Raw genomic sequence first — 16,309 nt, forward strand, 5'->3', positions numbered from 1 at the left:
CCGACTGACGAGGTGAAGTCCAGTTTCATTTCCATTGTTTTCAAGAATTTTTACATTGCATCGTGTAATGCTCCATTGGGAGTTCAGATTCGAGAGCTAAGAGAACGTGTGAAACATATGCCCAGCAAGATATGGGACGGACGGGTACATGTCACCCCCCATGTCCGATCCCTATACACACCTTAGAGTATTGTTACCTACATGTAACACATCCCCCCTAGATTTCTGAAAAGAATTCCTGAGATTCCAATTAAACAATGACCAGTGGGGGGGGGACTGCTCTCTGTCCCATATCTCGCTTCATGTGGTGAATCAGGGCCCGAATTTTATACACGTACATGTACTAAAAATGGAGGGTTGGTTTAGCAGCTGTGCATGTGCAAAGGAAAATATGAAGGGAACCAGTCACAAGAAGCATATAATGCAGGCCATTTTGACCGGGAACATAAGTACATATTCTGAGTTGAACATCTTTCTGTGTTGATGGGCTGTAGACCTGTCGTCTCCTCTATGTACAATGTAGTGCAGATGGGTCATCTATAAATTTGGGGTCCGAAGTGGGACATTTTTCCGTCCATGTTACGCCAGACCTGTATGATTTGACAGGGTTTATATCATTGAAATCGATTTCAAACTAGTTTTATTTGTTTGGCAGGTAAATTGCAGTACATATTGAAGAATGAGTTCTAAACATGAAAAAAATTATATGCAATATGTATGAGGGACGAGAAAAAATATTGGATCCCAAATTTATAGAATGACCCAGCTACTCCTTTGGTCACCGTCATTCAGACGAATTTAAACTCTCATGTTTCTTGCTGTCTTAGAGTTGCGAGTTTCAATCCATTTTTGATGTGCACTTATTTGATTCTCCTTTCCTCCTCCCCCCCCTTTGCAGAAGTAGGCGCAGCTCGGGGATGAGCAAGCGAGGACAGAGCGGGACCAGCCGATCAGATACCTCGTCTGGACGAGACGCCACTGCCGAGGGCACTTCAGCTACTGGTCGCAACGCTAACGAGGACTTGGCCCCAGGGGCCACCGCTGCAGGTATTTTGGGCAGTTCTGATCGGAGAAGGTGGTGTCGGGAACTATGGAGGGGAGGGGAGGGGCAAGCTGACTTGGCCGGTGTTCCAGTTTTACGCAATCAAACCCTTTGTTGGATCAAATTAACACTCCACTGGTTTACCCATTATGGATGCCCTTGCACGCCCGCACATGCCAACTCAAAAAAGATTGGTTGTGGGATATTCAAGCCCCTCCCCATCGTAATGAGGGACACCCCCTACCCCGCAAGGAAAAGCCCTTTTAGGGGTAACCTCTGCAGTGTTTTTTTTTTTTTCTGAGCATAATGCCAATTGAACAAGAAACAAAAAACCAACACAAAATATGAAGGCTGGTGATACCTTACAGTTCACGAACAACATGTTTCCCCCAGTGCTCAATATATCAGGGTTGCTGTCAGTGCCCCACTCAAACGCCCGGCACAAGTCGGTCACCAGCCACCAAGTCTCAGTTCCCGTGACAAGCCGTGTAAACAAACAGGAACAAAGGTGTTCCATTGACCTTGTTCATCCTGTGTAGCTTGTCGCCAGACTCATGATGCGACTTGCGGCTGATGGGTGATTTGACATGAGGTAGACTTTACCAAACCCTACTCGCCGAGACAAAGATCCAAACAGATAACTGTTAGTCACTGCCTAATTCGGTTGTCATCTAGATGACTAACCGCCCCTCACCCCAGTCAGGGCTAAAATATTGCGCAAGTCTCATCACAAGGTTTTTGGAAGGTCTTATTTGTATTTCCACATGTTTTGCTCTTCTTGTAAAACGCTGCCACTCTGTGATATTCTGATTGTACTTGTTGCTTGCCTGCCCCAGCTTCAGGATCTGGGGGAGTGGGAGGAGCCCCAGCCTTGGCCCTCGGAGGGGAGGGCGAGTCTGATGATTCTGAAGTAGGCAGACTCCAAGGTACGTTGGGCTTTGCTTGATAACCCACATTTTTTCTCACAGCTGGGGAATATTTTTTGCAGCTTTGTGTGGTGTGTGTGTATCATTTTCACGGGGTTTGTGCAACTTACTGTTTGGGGTTCTTCAGAGCCGACTTCATGTCTCTGGACGTTTTTCCAAATTGGGGCTTCGTCTCCGTCTTTTTTGCTCCAGACATTAGTTTCATGAATTTGTGTCCAGAGTTGAGACCTTGAAGCTTGGACGCAGCATTATTTTATGTCTAACATGAGACCAAGGTGTGGAGAATTTTTATTTGGGCTCCAGCAGTGGATGTTGGAAACTCACTGTGGAGCGTGAAAGAAGTCCAGAGGTAGAGACAGCTGAGATTTGGAAAGCCTCAGCCTTTTCCAGACAGATACATGTACACCCTCTGAGAATGTCCCATGTACTTCCCTTGTTGCCTCCTGGTGTGGGGTCAATGCACCTTAACATCCATGCTCCCACAAATTAGGCACTGCTCTCCCAGTGTACGCACACTTGAGAAGTAGGTTAGTTGAGAGCTCTGTTGTTTGCAGCGTCAAAGCTGGTTAGTGAACACACGAGCATGCTTTGTTCTGTGAGCACTGAACTCTTGACCTTTGACCGCAGACCTCGCCTCATAACCTGTACAGTTCACATCACTGTAACAGTGTTCACTTATGATTTCCATTCTCTGAAACACCTACGAGTTACCAACTCTCTACCATTTGAACTCTGACCTTTGACCACCCTGTTGTCCATGTAGCCCTGTTGGAAGCAAGGGGCCTGCCGCCACACCTGTTCAATGCTCTGGGGCCTCGCATGCACCAGCTGCTACACAGAAGCATGGGTACAGGAGCAAGTAAGTCGGCCTTGTTGGATGCATTTAGGAAATTAGACTCAGGCCTACTGTACATGTAGATGAACGCGCACCTGATGCTTGTGCAATAAGCCTTTTGTGAGTCAACTTTGACCCAAATCTGGTACACTGAGTTCTTTGAATTCATGTGAACATAACAACTTAAATTCTCCATACTAAAACCACTGTTGCTGTACCTCTTGATTCCGGGCAAGATTTTGCTTAGTTACATAAGAGATGCCTTGCAACAATACAATATTCTCAATGGAAAAGAAGGGCACAAAGGAACCAGTCCATTCCAGAGATGGTGGTCGCTATGCAAAAGCTTGCCCCGAATCACGAGGTAAAGCAACAGTGTCTTTAGTTTGGGGAATTCAATTGTTATGTTTATGTGCAATCAGATAACACAGTGTACCAGATTTTGTTCAAATTTAACTTGCACATGGCATATTGACGAAGTGGAGTTAGCAAGTGGGGCTTGTCTACAGTCTCTTTTGCTTTGCAGCAACTGCTACATTACGTTTGCCTTAAGTGAATGCTCTGGGCTTTACCGACAAAGCACAGTATCAATCAGGGGCGACGGCTTTCCAAGGGATGCCAAGCCAGTAATCTGATGTTCAAACGGCACCTTCCAATTCTCTGTGTTTGGAGTCTTTCGTGGGAAGGTACTGTATTCTGGTGTACCGGAGTATAGCCTTATCCGGCTGACTCGGCAAAAGGCTACACAAAAGGAGCAAGTGTTAAGTGACATTGACTGGCGGCAGATCTTCGATGAGAAACCACGCCAGGTACCACTTGTTGAATCCATGGCTTGCCGCAATCGATTTCTTAACTACATGTAGGTATTTGATTATCACCATGGAATTAGAGTGAAGAGGTGCCTCTGTGTTCATAAGCCGTGAGAGCGGGTTTTGCATCAAAATATAAATCGACTGTCAGCTTGCAGGCGCCAGCTCAGTTAATCATACTCGTGCTGCGGCTGAGTTTTGTGGCTAGAGCTAGGTCTAGGTCGTCGCTGTTGGCAGGTGCACGGGCACTGGCCTAGAATAGTCGTAGCCGTACCTCTGGAAGCCCATTTGGGAACCAGCCTTTGTAGTGAATGTTGAATCAATCCTGCTAAATATCCTTTCTGTTTTTGTCCTTCCTCCCCCGTTTTCATGCTCGACAGGTAGCCGAGCCCACCAGCTCCTGGCCGGCCTACAAGCCAGCGGGGATGAGAGCCAGCAGCTACAAGCCGTCATCGAGATGTGCCAGCTCCTGGTCATGGGCAACGAGGACACGCTGGGTGGGTTCCCCGTCAAGCAGGTGGTGCCCGCCCTCACCACCCTGCTGGCTATGGAGCACAACTTTGACATAGTGAGTTAGGTTTTAGAGGACTTCCATGCTAAACAAGTATGGCTTGCCGTAACCATGTGACCACAGAGCACTACTTTGAACTTGTACATTGAATGGGACGCGTTGCCCCGTTGTTTTGGGTTTGTAGCTCTCGATCATAGGGATGAAGGTCCGAATCCTAGCTGATGGTTACATGTTGTGACCTTGGGCAAGTCACATACCCAACCGGGAGTAAACTGGTACCTGTGAGAGCAAATAATGCTATTGTATTCAGCCCTTTTTGCCTGAAACAGCAGTGTCATGCTGTACACTCCCCAGGGAGCTGAGATGGTCTCAGGAATCTTTATTAAGAGCCTGATAGGCAGGAATAATGATAGTACATTGGTGCCTTTCAATGACAGATACTGTTAGATTTTGTGCACCTGTTATATACTGTGATATTATTACTAGAGGACTCCATTGTAACATGGTTACCCGTAACTTATTGGTAGTTGGGCCTCGTACTACACAGGAGCAGATTTTTTTCCTTTCAGAGCCTGAACAACGGAGCTCTCACTGAAGGACTGTCATAGACTGGCCAGCTCTGACTCCAGTGCAGATTTAGTGCGCCCTTTAGAGCAGAGTAGCTTGTGGAGGGAGTTTGTGGAGCCATTCTCATGTTTGTGCTTTTCTTGTGCAGATGAACCATGCCTGCCGAGCTCTCACTTACATGATGGAGGCCTTGCCGAGGTCCTCCACCGTCGTCATGGACGCCATTCCTGTTTTCCTAGAAAAGGTTGGTGTCCACGTCTCAATGCTTGTAGTGAGTGCTTTAAGGCCATCGTTATTAGTATCAGCAGTGAGGAATGCTGCCCTGTTGCCGATGGGTTGTCAAAACTACTCTGAGGTCAAGTTCTGGGGTTGAAGAATTTCACTGAGCATCAGCGGACATCTTTGTAGAGTCATTCGTAAAGTTAGATATGCAGTTGCTGAGGTAAAAGAGCAGATGCACTTGTGACTTTGGAAATTTTTCGCTTAGCCCAGTACCAGAATAGAAGAGGGAATTACCTTTTCTCAATATCAGGCCTGTTTTTTTTTGTTTGAGAAAGACGCATCTTTGAACAAGTTGAACGTGGCAGATGAGCTGTCGTTATAATTGCACCTGTTGTTCTTTCCTTGCCATTTCAGCTTCAAGTGATTCAGTGCATGGACGTGGCCGAGCAGTCACTGACCGCCTTGGAGATGCTGTCTAGAAGACACAGCAAGGCCATCGTACAGGCAGTAAGTAGTGACTTTTTTTTCACCCTTGGCAGATGAGTGTAGAACCATCCCAAATCCCCCTGAAATTGCCGCCCATGCAGGAACCCAACCGCACATTCTTTGTACTATCATGGGGCATGATTAACCCCAGGTCACATATTAACGTCCAGCCTCTTCCTTCCTCAATCATCCTGGCTAATTTTCAAGCATCTGGGAGGAGTAGTGTCCTAGATTTCATCTTCTCCACAAATCGTCATACTTTTATCGGCAACTAGGTGTTGGCGTTAATGCACCACCAGCCGTCTTTGTGGGTAAAACTGTTTAATTCTGTGTTGTGTGCGCTGTGTGGCTGCACTCCTGAATTGAATCGGTTGTGTGCACTCTGGGTCTTTTGCTGAGAGTGGTTAAAAGACTCTGTGTCGTGGGTTTGATGGAGGTTTTAACATTGTTCAGATAGTGCCATCCAGCGACCCCAGTGCTGTTTAAGCAGAACCCTGATGCTTTCAAGGTTCGAGGGGTGGTGATTGCCCCATCTTGTTCATGATTGATTGATAGAGAGTTGGGTGAGGGGTGTTGCATTGACCTTACATGAGGTGAGTGACTACGAGTGCATTACAGATTAACTTTGACGCTAGTGAATCTATCAGCATTGTGTGTTGATGTTTGGCTCACACCAGTTGGAGATAAGTGAAATTTTGGGGGTCACAGTCTCTGACCGATTTCTGTAGATTTTTTTTTTTCAAAATGTCATTCCTCAGGGCGGTCTGGCATCGTGCCTGCTGTACATTGAGTTCTTCTCTATCGCCGCTCAGCGCAATGCCTTGGCCGTGGCTGCCAACTGCTGCCAGAGCATCGGCAGTGACGAGTTTGAGCTGGTAACGGAATCCCTGGTCCTGCTGACGGGCCGACTGCAGCACCAGGTGAGCTGTTTGGATGCAGTGGGTATCGGGTCAGGTCTTTGGGGCTTGCTTTCGACCTCTCTGTGCTACCGCGTAGCATTTTCTTTCTTGGTCCTTGGAACTCTTACTTGGTCATTTGTTGTTTTTTAGAAAGCTTTAGTGCTCCAGAGTCTTTCTTATCTTGCAATCTAAAATTGAAAACTGTAAGTCTTCATGCTGTCTGTTCCCCACAGTGGGTGACATGGAACCCCATTGGTAGCTGTTGACTGAAAACTCGGTTGACAGTTCTTTTCTAAGCAAAATCAGTTTTTGAGAGTGTGATTTTTAAGATTTTGGATTTGAAATTTGAGTTCGTGACATCAAGTCCATCTCAGTACAAAATTTCCCACCTGTGTGATCTCTGATTTGTGGTTGATGCATGGCATCTTTTTTTTTTTTTTTTCAGGACAAGAAGTCGGTGGAGAGCTGCTGCCTGTGCTTTGCCCGCCTGGTGGACAACTTCCAGCACGACGAGAAGCGACTGCAGGAGATAGCCTCCCACGGCCTGCTGACCAACCTTCAGCAGCTGGTCAGTCAATACTTGTGGATTACTTTGAATAAATGAAAACAGTTCCTTCTCGGGACAAGTGACCAAAAGAAGGTGACCGTTGAATCGAGCCCCGATACTCCCATGTACGCTTATTGCGCACATCTTGATCGTCTGTGTTTGCTCGTTTGCCCATTTTTTTAAGTGGCTTATATTTGATGATTGAAACGACCACGGTGCCTTCAGACGTGAGGTTTGCCTTGAGTGAAATACAGAGTCATTTATTGACATTAAAGTGACGGGGATTGCATGGTGAATACGGGCGTTTCACGATAGTGCGCCACCAAGAGATTGCAATGCGTTGACCAATCACAATGCCCGAAATTTGTCGACCCAATGCGCGTTCGGAAAGTGTCGACAAATTACGCGCGCTGTGATTGGCCAAACTCATGGTGGCGCGCTATTGTGAATCGCCCCTATTGAAACAAAGGTTTGATTATTCAAGATAAAAGTAAGTAATACAAATTATTTAGCCACAAATTGTGTCTCATTGACGTCCAAATCCAGGATATTATTGAAACACTGACCGATATCCTCCTTGTATTCCAGCTTGTGGTGAGCCCGCCAGTGATCAGTACCGGCACCTTCATCATGGTCATCCGCATGCTGTCCCTCATGTGTTCCAGCTGTCCGCAGATAGCCGTTCAGCTCCTCAAGCAAAGTAAGACGGTCGCGCTAGAGTGGTTTACAATGAGCCTTTTCTTACGCTTGTAGAGGTGATTTGTCCACACAAACAGTTGGACAGTTTATTTGCGGTATCCCTAATCCCAAGTAAAGCACAGCGGCTTTGCTAGTTGCGGCACTCATCCCAACAGATTCCAACAGGCCCGGGGGTTGGAGTTTGGCTGGTCGGGGATTGTTAGGGTTTAGTTATTACTTGCAGTCAGGGTTCCCCCTGCCTATTCAAGTGTGAGGCGGCCCACCTCACTGATTTTAGTGACCACCTCGGGCTTTTCTGTTGAATTTTTACCACCTCACACTTGAAATAGACAAAGATGGAAGGAAAAGGCAAAGTAATTAATGTCTTTTCAAATAGATCAGTTTGAAATTGTTCAGAATGGTAAAGATGGACACAGAATACATGATTGACGTATTTTTTGGGGGAAATTTGGAATAAATGTACTATTAGACTTTTTTAGTCAGGCACTAGAATTTTGGCAAAATTTGCTTGACCCCATCACACATATCAGTGCCCCGGGGGAACCCTGCTTGCAGTGCTGACTGGCAGAAGTTCTCGGACGGGTGCCTGACCCCTGAATTCCCGGTTGTAAACGGATTCATTAGATCTTTATACCTGAAAAATCCTTGCTGGTGAGGGGCACAGTCTTGTGGGGCATCAGTCCTCAGATTCATCACGGATGAGCTTCATTGGAAGATGTCCGAAAGTTCAATGGGTCAGTCTGTAAATTCAGGGCCCAAAAGTGTGACATTTTGGTGTCTCTGTTACACCCGACCTGTGGAAGTTGACGTGGAAATGTCATTGGAATTGACTTCAAACTGTCATTACGTCAGCACACTTGGAAAGTGAATTGTGTTTTCAACCTCTGAGGAATTGTTTCTGCCTGTTTTCGCTCCAGATATCGCAGACACCATCAGCTACCTCCTGATGGGCTCCTCGGAGCAGGCGAGCCAAGAAATTGAGGTAGGCACTTCAGGAGTTGTCCCTGGAGATCAAGTTAAGCGCAGGGACAGGCGTAGTGTGCAGTCGTCCAGCCTGTTCTAATTACTGGCAACAAACACTGCTTCCTCGGGTAACAACCTTGGGAAACTAAGCATTAGTACACGGAAACAGGCGGCAAATGTTTGTGCCAAAGTAAGGACCAGCCCAATCCGGAAGGGGGGCACAGTGGGAGCAGCACCTGTTCCTGTCAGGAAAGTACTGTGTTCCCTGTGCGTCACTCTCACGGAAACGTAAACATTCCAACTTTCCAGTATTCCACTGGATTGACCGATTTGTGGCCAGCCAGACACCAGCAGGGGTCCACTTTCTCAGAGCTGCTTAAGCACAAAATTTGCTTAAGCGTGGAAAAACCTTGCTTGATAAAGTAAAGGTGACCGGCCCAAACTCCATGTGATTGTCATGCTAACCAAACAACAGCTAAACACCGGTCAAAAGCAATATGCATCACACAGTGTTTTGCTGGCAGCCTTATTTTATTAAGCAAGGCATTCTTGCGCTTAATAAGCAAATGTTGAAATCAGCTGGCCTGGTTTTTTTTTCTCTGTGGTGGTCTGTCAAGTGCAAGCAGACATTGGAATGCATGGGAATGTAGATCAATGTCTCCCTTTTTTGTTTAATCCAATAGCTGATAGCCAGAAGTCCACAAGAGCTGTACGAGATCACGTCACTAATTGGGTGAGTAGCCTTCTTGATTGATACATAAATGTATTCCTTTCCAGTGGAGAGAAATGGCATGAGAGGCATAAGGGGAGAGAAACTGTCGAATGAGATGTCGCCACCTTCCACAAAACAGTGCATTCGCACCGTGCAGCCTAACTCAGGCTGCAAGTGCTCCACGCAATCTTGACTCGTGCGCCAATGGATTGTACCCTCTCCGAGTCGGTCATCCTGCGAAGGGATTGCAATCAAAGGTAAATTAACTCTGGATGGAGTGCGTTGAATATGCGCAAGATTGAAAATTGGGCTGAACACCAACACTGGCTGAGTTTAATCGGCGATCTTTCTGTCAATTTCCCAGGTAACGTATGCTCAAAATAGATCTGGAGCGCTGGATGGAATTGACCAGTGTTTGACTTCCCCTTTACCTTTCTCAGTCTTCCAAACATCTTCTGGGCAGTTACGTAAGATTTTAGGGGATGGGGGGGCTAAACGGTAAAAGGGGTGGCTGACTGCGAAGGCTTCATTTTGTCATGGTCTTTGGTTTAGACCATGCTTTGTTGATACTCAGCTGGAATTATATTTGAGATCATTGGCACTGCTCCCAGGATGTCACTCGCACTGCCTCTACACAAGTGGCAGGCATGGCTGGAGGATATTGAAGGATTGAGACAGTAGCCCCCCCTTCAGAGGAACGCATGCAAGAAATTTAGGCTGTAATGAGGGGTCAATGCACTGATGGAACTTGACTGATGGAACTTGACTGTTGTTTCCAGCCTCGGGTGCTTAGTCACTGTTGTGTTCGTTTTGTTGTCCCTGATGACAGCGAACTGATGCCTAGGTTGCCCAGCGACGGGATCTTCTCCATCAACACCATGATCAGGAAGGGCAGTCACCAGGTACCAGACTCCGCCATCTGGCAGTGGAGAGACGACAGGGGCATGTGGCACAGCTACACGCGTATTGACAACCGGATCATCGAGGTAACCTTGGGGCAAATTCTCAACGTTCAAAACTTAGCGCTCTAATTCGCAATGGTGATCGAGTTGGTCTTGAAAGCCCTGGTATAGTGGCCATTTAGTACTCGAGTTTAGTGCTCACTTCTGTTGCAGAGGAGCTGAACCTTTGAGTGAAGTTGCCTGTACATTTATAGTGCATTGGGTTTAGCCCATAAAAACCTGTGGATTGTGTATATTTAGCACTCAGAATTTCTCAAGTGCCCAGTAGCCCACAACTGTGTGCATTTAGTACTCAAGTCTTTGTGGTGATGGGAACTTATACTATAGTGCACTCCAGCACAGTGATAGGGCCAAACCCTCTACACCCATAACTGTGCACAGTTAGCACTTGATTTTTTTGGATTATTTTGTTCAGGTCATAACTGTGTGCATTTAGTACTCAAGTCTTTGTGGTGATGGGAACTTATACTATAGTGCACTCCAGCACAGTGATAGGGCTAAACCCTCTACACCCATAACTGTGCACAGTTAGCACTTGATTTTTTTGGATTATTTTGTTCAGGTCATAACTGTGTGCATTTAGTACTCAAGTCTTTGTGGTGATGGGAACTTATACTATAGTGCACTCCAGCACAGTGATAGGGCTAAACCCTCTACACCCATAACTGTGCACAGTTAGCACTTGATTTTTTTGGATTATTTTGTTCAGGTCATAACTGTGTGCATTTAGTACTCAAGTCTTTGTGGTGATGGGAACTTATACTATAGTGCACTCCAGCACAGTGATAGGGCTAAACCCTCTACACCCATAACTGTGCACAGTTAGCACTTGATTTTTTGGATTATTTTGTTCCGGTCATAACTGTGTGCATTTAGCATCCAAAACTACAGAAACGTTTCGTCACTGCCATTATTCTAGCATCATTGTTTACAGCTCCTCACCTCCTATTCATTGGGCGGTTCTCCGTCTTGTCCCCGTTTTGCCCATTTGTAGGCTGCCCACCAGGCCGGTGAAGACGAAGTCTGCCTGTCCACCATGGGGCGCACCTACACCATCGACTTCAACGCCATGCAGCAGATCAACGAGGACACGGGCACGGCACGGCCGGTCCAGAGACAGCCTAACCCGGCCTGCTCTGCCTCTTCATCAGGTAACACTTTCTCTCCGGAACACAGAAGAAGCACTCCCCCAGTTCCCCCGTCTCCAATATTCACCCGTCAGTAGCTCTTAAGGTCACCGTTTGGAGCATAGGTTTCCAAGAATCTGTTTCTTGCGCGTGAACATGTAGAAATTTGGGTATCGCCTTCCCTCAAACGATTATCGATACTCAGGCATGCTTTGGCTGAGGGAGTCCTTCTAGGGCTAGGGCTATTGTCGGAGTGTTCCCCATGTTTCCATTGGTTGAGGACGAGCTGTAGCCTTAGATAATCAATTCAGATGCAGTCCTTGCACTTGTGAATCCAGTAGGGGCTGAAGATGCCCCGTACCCCCCCGCCAAGTCAAATGTTTCTGCTGCTAGTGCTGTAAATGATATGAGTGATACAGAAACTTCCAGTAGCTGGCCAACCCCTCCCCCCTCAGCAAATGAAAATCTTGATCCGCTCCCAACTTGTCTTTGTCACACTGAACTTCCAAAAAGTAGGGACTCTGGACATCAGGGTGATTTTGTTGACACCTGACGTATTCCCATGTGAAGGATTTCAATGACTACACTGCAAAGCTTGGTTGGAAGAGCACCAGGGCGTCAATCTGTCGGCCCCAGGTTCTAATCCCGTCAGTCTCGTCTGCATTACGCTGTATTAGCACAGTTTCTGTTGCTTTCTTCCCCTCTCCCCTGACCCCTTCCAAGCAGCCAACTCTGCCGCCATCAAGGAGGATGCCCGGGCAGCCCTGCTGAAGGAGGACCCGGACCTTGCAGCGCTCTTCATCAAGGCTCTCTTCGCTGTACTCTATGAGGTCTACAGCTCCTCGGTACGTACCTAGACATGTATGAACCTTAAGGAACTCCTTCGACTCTACGAAATCTATCGCCCTGCAGGAATCTATTAGTTCCATCTCCACGCCTATTGTGGAGAGTTCACAACTTGCTTCAGAATGTGTCCAGTACCTTAATCCCTTCACGCTGGGATTCTTTTGACCGTGACTGGTGGTCTGTGGTATGCCCAGTATACAAAGTTCTGTCCAGCATAGGCTGGACAGGCTGTACTTGGAACAAAAGACTTCCTGCTGGGAAGTGCCATCAATTTTTGGCTTGCATTTTTCGAAGGTAATCCACCACTGTTTTAAACAGTATACCACTGTTTTGGGCATAGCACGCCCATGGTTTAGCGCCGTGGACAAAAGTGCTCCAGGGCCCCATTGATGAGCGACACAGCACCACTGCATGTTAATCTAGCTGCGTTTGAAAAGACACCACTCGCATTCACTGGAGACAAAGGAAATTATGCAACACCTCACAAGTCTGGGCTCTCTTTTCAGGGCGGCAGGCCTGGCTGAAATATTGGGGAGTCAATGAAGGTTACCTGTCAGCTAAGAGTAGCAGCCTGTGTAAACGTCCATTAAATGAAATGATGAACTTTGAAGAATTTTGAAAAACTGAAAATTTTGAAACTCTCCCGTAGGTATGCACTGCATTTTTTGAAAGCACCCAGCAGCATGTGGTTAAAAGCTGCTGAGCAAAATTGTCCATCTGGATGATCAGTTGGTTTGAGTTGTAGCAGACACCGAGATTCGCAGTCCCAAATGTGGAATCAATTGCTTTGTCTTGACTTTGATCAGGCTGGACCGGCAGTGAGACATAAATGCTTGAAGGCCATCCTGAGGATGGTGTTCTTTGCCGAGGCCGACCTGCTCCAAGACGTACTGAAGAACCACGCTGTGTCAAGGTAAGTCTCACGCTGATTGAAATTTGAGACTGCTCACCCGGGGCAGGGAAGCTCATTTAGTTTGGAGGAGTCGGGTTCACATCTTGCTCTCCCCAGTTTCTTTGTTCAGCCTAAAACTCACAACTAGTGAAACTAGTTCTAAAAATTTGTTTTATCCTGAGTGATTCAATGACAAGAACACTCCCTTGGAATGACCTAAATCAAGTGACTTGACCTGAAGTAACCCACCCTAAACTAAGCTAATCTAAAACTAAGAGTCCTCAGTCCTTCGTTTGTTTAGAGGACTGAGGACTGCCAGGGTGAAGTGAGGACATTTAAATTCAATCTTGTCTTGTACAGGATGTATTTGTACTCGTAGATTGAAAGTTATTGTATCAATGGTTCTTGTTGAACTTTTTTGTTTGTGACAATAGTCACATAGCAGCCATGATGTCATCCCAGGACTACAAGGTTGTGGTGGGCGCTCTACAGATGGCTGAGATCCTGATGCAGAAACTCCCTGAAATCTTCCATGTTTACTTTCGACGAGAAGGTGCGTCTGTGGATGCAATGTTCATTTTAGTCAGATTCTTGATTTTATTTCCGCTGTTCAAAAAAATTTAAGCCTGAAATCTTGGTGGTGGCGTACTTATAACAACAGAGGGCAGCCTTGCGAGCCGAGATTGAGTATTTCGGTCAAATTCTCCAGTTTCTCAGTGGCTTCAACTACATCCTCCCAACCACTCATATGGCACCAAAATGCCCTCTGCAATAAGACATAACCAGGGCTGTATGTTTCAGCAAGCACAGATTCAAGGCGTGCCCAAGATTATTGGCTGATAAACAAATGTGAATCACTTCACATGTAGTCTTTCTAACTAGCTGTTGTGTTCTGACTCACTGCATGTGGAAGGTTTTAGTATCGTGGGCAGTTCATTTGATTTCTTATTTTCTTAACCCTGAATCCAGGGGTTATGCATCAGGTCAAGCTGCTGGCCGAGTCCCCCATCGAGGCAGACTCCTCCCCACCCCTCAAGCCCAAGACCAGTACCCCAAGCACCTCCAGGGAGACGCCCCAGAGCAGAGACCCGGGCAGTGCCGACGTGGGGGCCGACTTTGACACCCCTCCACAAGGGTAAATCCAGTCGAGTATCCATAACTTCTCGGCGCTGGCTTCGACACGACCAACTTTTGCACTTGCGGGAATAGATCTGTCACGATAAAGTTGTCCATTTTGGAGCAGACGGTTTGTTCCTTTCTATAGTTTCGCCAATTTGGAAAGGTACACATGGTGCATGATGTTTGCCCAGTTGAACTTCCAAACTTCACTCTGGCTGCTCAGACTCATGCACCTGTTCAACATCTGAAGGCTTGCACGCCTCTTGGCAAATTACAGCACCCTCTTATTGGAAAAGGCACATAATAAATGCAAATTCGTCGCCCGTAAATTGAAGAGGGGCCATCGCAGTTAATGGCATCTGATACTGGTCAGTGCAGTACTCTATGTGTCTGCTGGAGAATTGCTTGAATATACTGGATGCCTTGAATACAGCCAGCTGGGGCCAATTTCATAGAGCTGCTTAAGCACAGAATTTGCTTAAGCGCGAAAAACCTTGCTTAATAAACAAAGGTTACCAGCTCAAACTCTATGTGATTGTCATGCTAACTAAAAGACAGGTAAATACCATTCCAAAACAGTATACATCACAAGAGGTTTTGGCTGGTAAGCTGATTTGTCAAGCAAGGTTTTTTTCACGCTGAAACAAATTTTTCGCTTGAGCAGCGCTATGAAATATGCCGCATAGATAGTGTTTCTCGGACTTTACCAAATCAGGGCCAGAGTTTTTCGTTACTGGGTACTGCATTCTGTGATCCGATGATCTTATCTCCGTTTTTTTTTTCTGATTGTGATAATCACGATCTGACAGGAGACTGAGTGACGTCCTGAAGTGGAAGCGGCCGCCCAAGCGGGCGGTGGGCCGCAAGAGCAAGTACGCCAGCAACGATGACAGCAGCAGCGGTGGCGGCGCCTCGCCGTCCCCGTTTGATGTCCTGGAGGCCCACCACACTCGGCTGAGCAGTATGATGGCCAGCGGAGCCGGTAAAGCCACGCCCACGGGCCGGCCCTCAGCCGCGGCCAAAGGGAAGGCCGCCATGGGTATGTAAGCCTGCTTCAACTTCAGACTGTCGGCAAAGCGAGCCTTGTAAATTGGCAAACAAAAGCTCGTCGGGGAGAATGCCAAATTGAAGAAGCGGCAAGGTTTACCTAGCAGTGTTCCAAAAAGCCTGTAAAAGCTGCTGGTCAACCTCAAGTTACTACATGTTTAACTTTGCATTCCCGGTCACAAAAGTTACGTATTCATGTCTTAAATATAAACACCACAGCGGTATCGTATTCTCCCGTCAGTAAAGCTCTTAATGAATGAATTCCTGTCCCACTGTGTAAAATATTTTTCCCTAACTTGTATATCCGTAACGTGCCTGTGAGTTCATGAAAATCAAAATCTTTAAATTACATGTTAGTATGCAAAGTGCGTGCACGGACTTCCAGTTCTTCAGTTTATGAAACCAGAACTACTCATTGCGCGGTTTGCGGATAATGTTTCCAAGCAGCACTGGTGTGCAGTTCAGGAAGATGATTATGAAGTGAATGTTAACTTTGGACCGGAAGTCTTGGCTTATGTGTCTTTGTGTTCCATTCTTGCCTTCCAGGTAAGAATTCGGGGGCCAGCCAGCGTTCGTCATTCCTCTCCTCTCTCAACCCGTCCCGCTGGGGGCGTTCCAACAGCAGCGGTAATGGTGCAGCTGCAGTTGTCCCGCCGCCCACCGGCAACTCTAACTCTTCGGGCCCGGCCGCTTCCCTGGACAAGACACCTTCCTCCCAGGACTCGCTGAGCCTGCACCGGGCCGCCTCGCACCACAGCGCGCACCACCACCACCATCATCACCACCACCACCACCACCACGCCGAGGCTCGGGCCTTTGGACTGGACGGAGCGGCCTCCATGCACCTGGCTGCGGTGGGCAGCGGCGGCGGCGGTGCTGGTGCGAGCAGCGCCAGCCAGAAGGAGAAGATCAAGCAGTGGATCAAAGAGCAAGGTCAGTGCCGAGTGACCAGCGCCAGGCTAGTTGTGGCCAGTGATGGATTCGAGTTCATCGCAAGTCTCTTGATGTCCATCACAGGTCATCGAGTCTTAAGCTGTTCAAATGAACAGTAACGAAAACATTTCCTGTGTCATTGTTCACGCTGTCTGGACTCATTAA

General features: G+C 47.2%; 1 protein-coding gene across 3 annotated transcripts in view; it reads left to right on the plus strand.

Annotated features, from left to right (window-relative positions):
• The window catches only part of LOC110980752 (E3 ubiquitin-protein ligase TRIP12-like), a 55,710-nt gene that overhangs the window by 21,716 nt on the left and 17,685 nt on the right, over positions 1 to 16,309 (plus strand). For 2 of the 3 annotated variants that reach the window (XM_087145532.1, XM_087145533.1), the window contains exons 6-24: positions 899 to 1,047; positions 1,879 to 1,968; positions 2,732 to 2,827; positions 3,993 to 4,180; positions 4,839 to 4,934; positions 5,327 to 5,419; positions 6,157 to 6,318; positions 6,743 to 6,865; positions 7,433 to 7,544; positions 8,461 to 8,525; positions 9,190 to 9,239; positions 10,048 to 10,204; positions 11,175 to 11,331; positions 12,031 to 12,152; positions 12,960 to 13,066; positions 13,480 to 13,598; positions 14,015 to 14,180; positions 14,974 to 15,203; positions 15,758 to 16,144. In XM_087145532.1, the coding sequence (XP_087001658.1) occupies positions 899 to 1,047; positions 1,879 to 1,968; positions 2,732 to 2,827; positions 3,993 to 4,180; positions 4,839 to 4,934; positions 5,327 to 5,419; positions 6,157 to 6,318; positions 6,743 to 6,865; positions 7,433 to 7,544; positions 8,461 to 8,525; positions 9,190 to 9,239; positions 10,048 to 10,204; positions 11,175 to 11,331; positions 12,031 to 12,152; positions 12,960 to 13,066; positions 13,480 to 13,598; positions 14,015 to 14,180; positions 14,974 to 15,203; positions 15,758 to 16,144 (2,669 nt within the window). The remainder of the gene's footprint in view (positions 1 to 898; positions 1,048 to 1,878; positions 1,969 to 2,731; positions 2,828 to 3,992; positions 4,181 to 4,838; positions 4,935 to 5,326; positions 5,420 to 6,156; positions 6,319 to 6,742; positions 6,866 to 7,432; positions 7,545 to 8,460; positions 8,526 to 9,189; positions 9,240 to 10,047; positions 10,205 to 11,174; positions 11,332 to 12,030; positions 12,153 to 12,959; positions 13,067 to 13,479; positions 13,599 to 14,014; positions 14,181 to 14,973; positions 15,204 to 15,757; positions 16,145 to 16,309) is intronic. The other variant, XM_022237700.2, reaches the window with a different exon arrangement.

This window comes from Acanthaster planci, linkage group LG14 (assembly GCF_054643075.1).
Source record: "Acanthaster planci isolate LZ-2023a linkage group LG14, COTS_SCS, whole genome shotgun sequence".
Classification (NCBI taxonomy): Eukaryota; Metazoa; Echinodermata; class Asteroidea; order Valvatida; family Acanthasteridae; genus Acanthaster; species Acanthaster planci.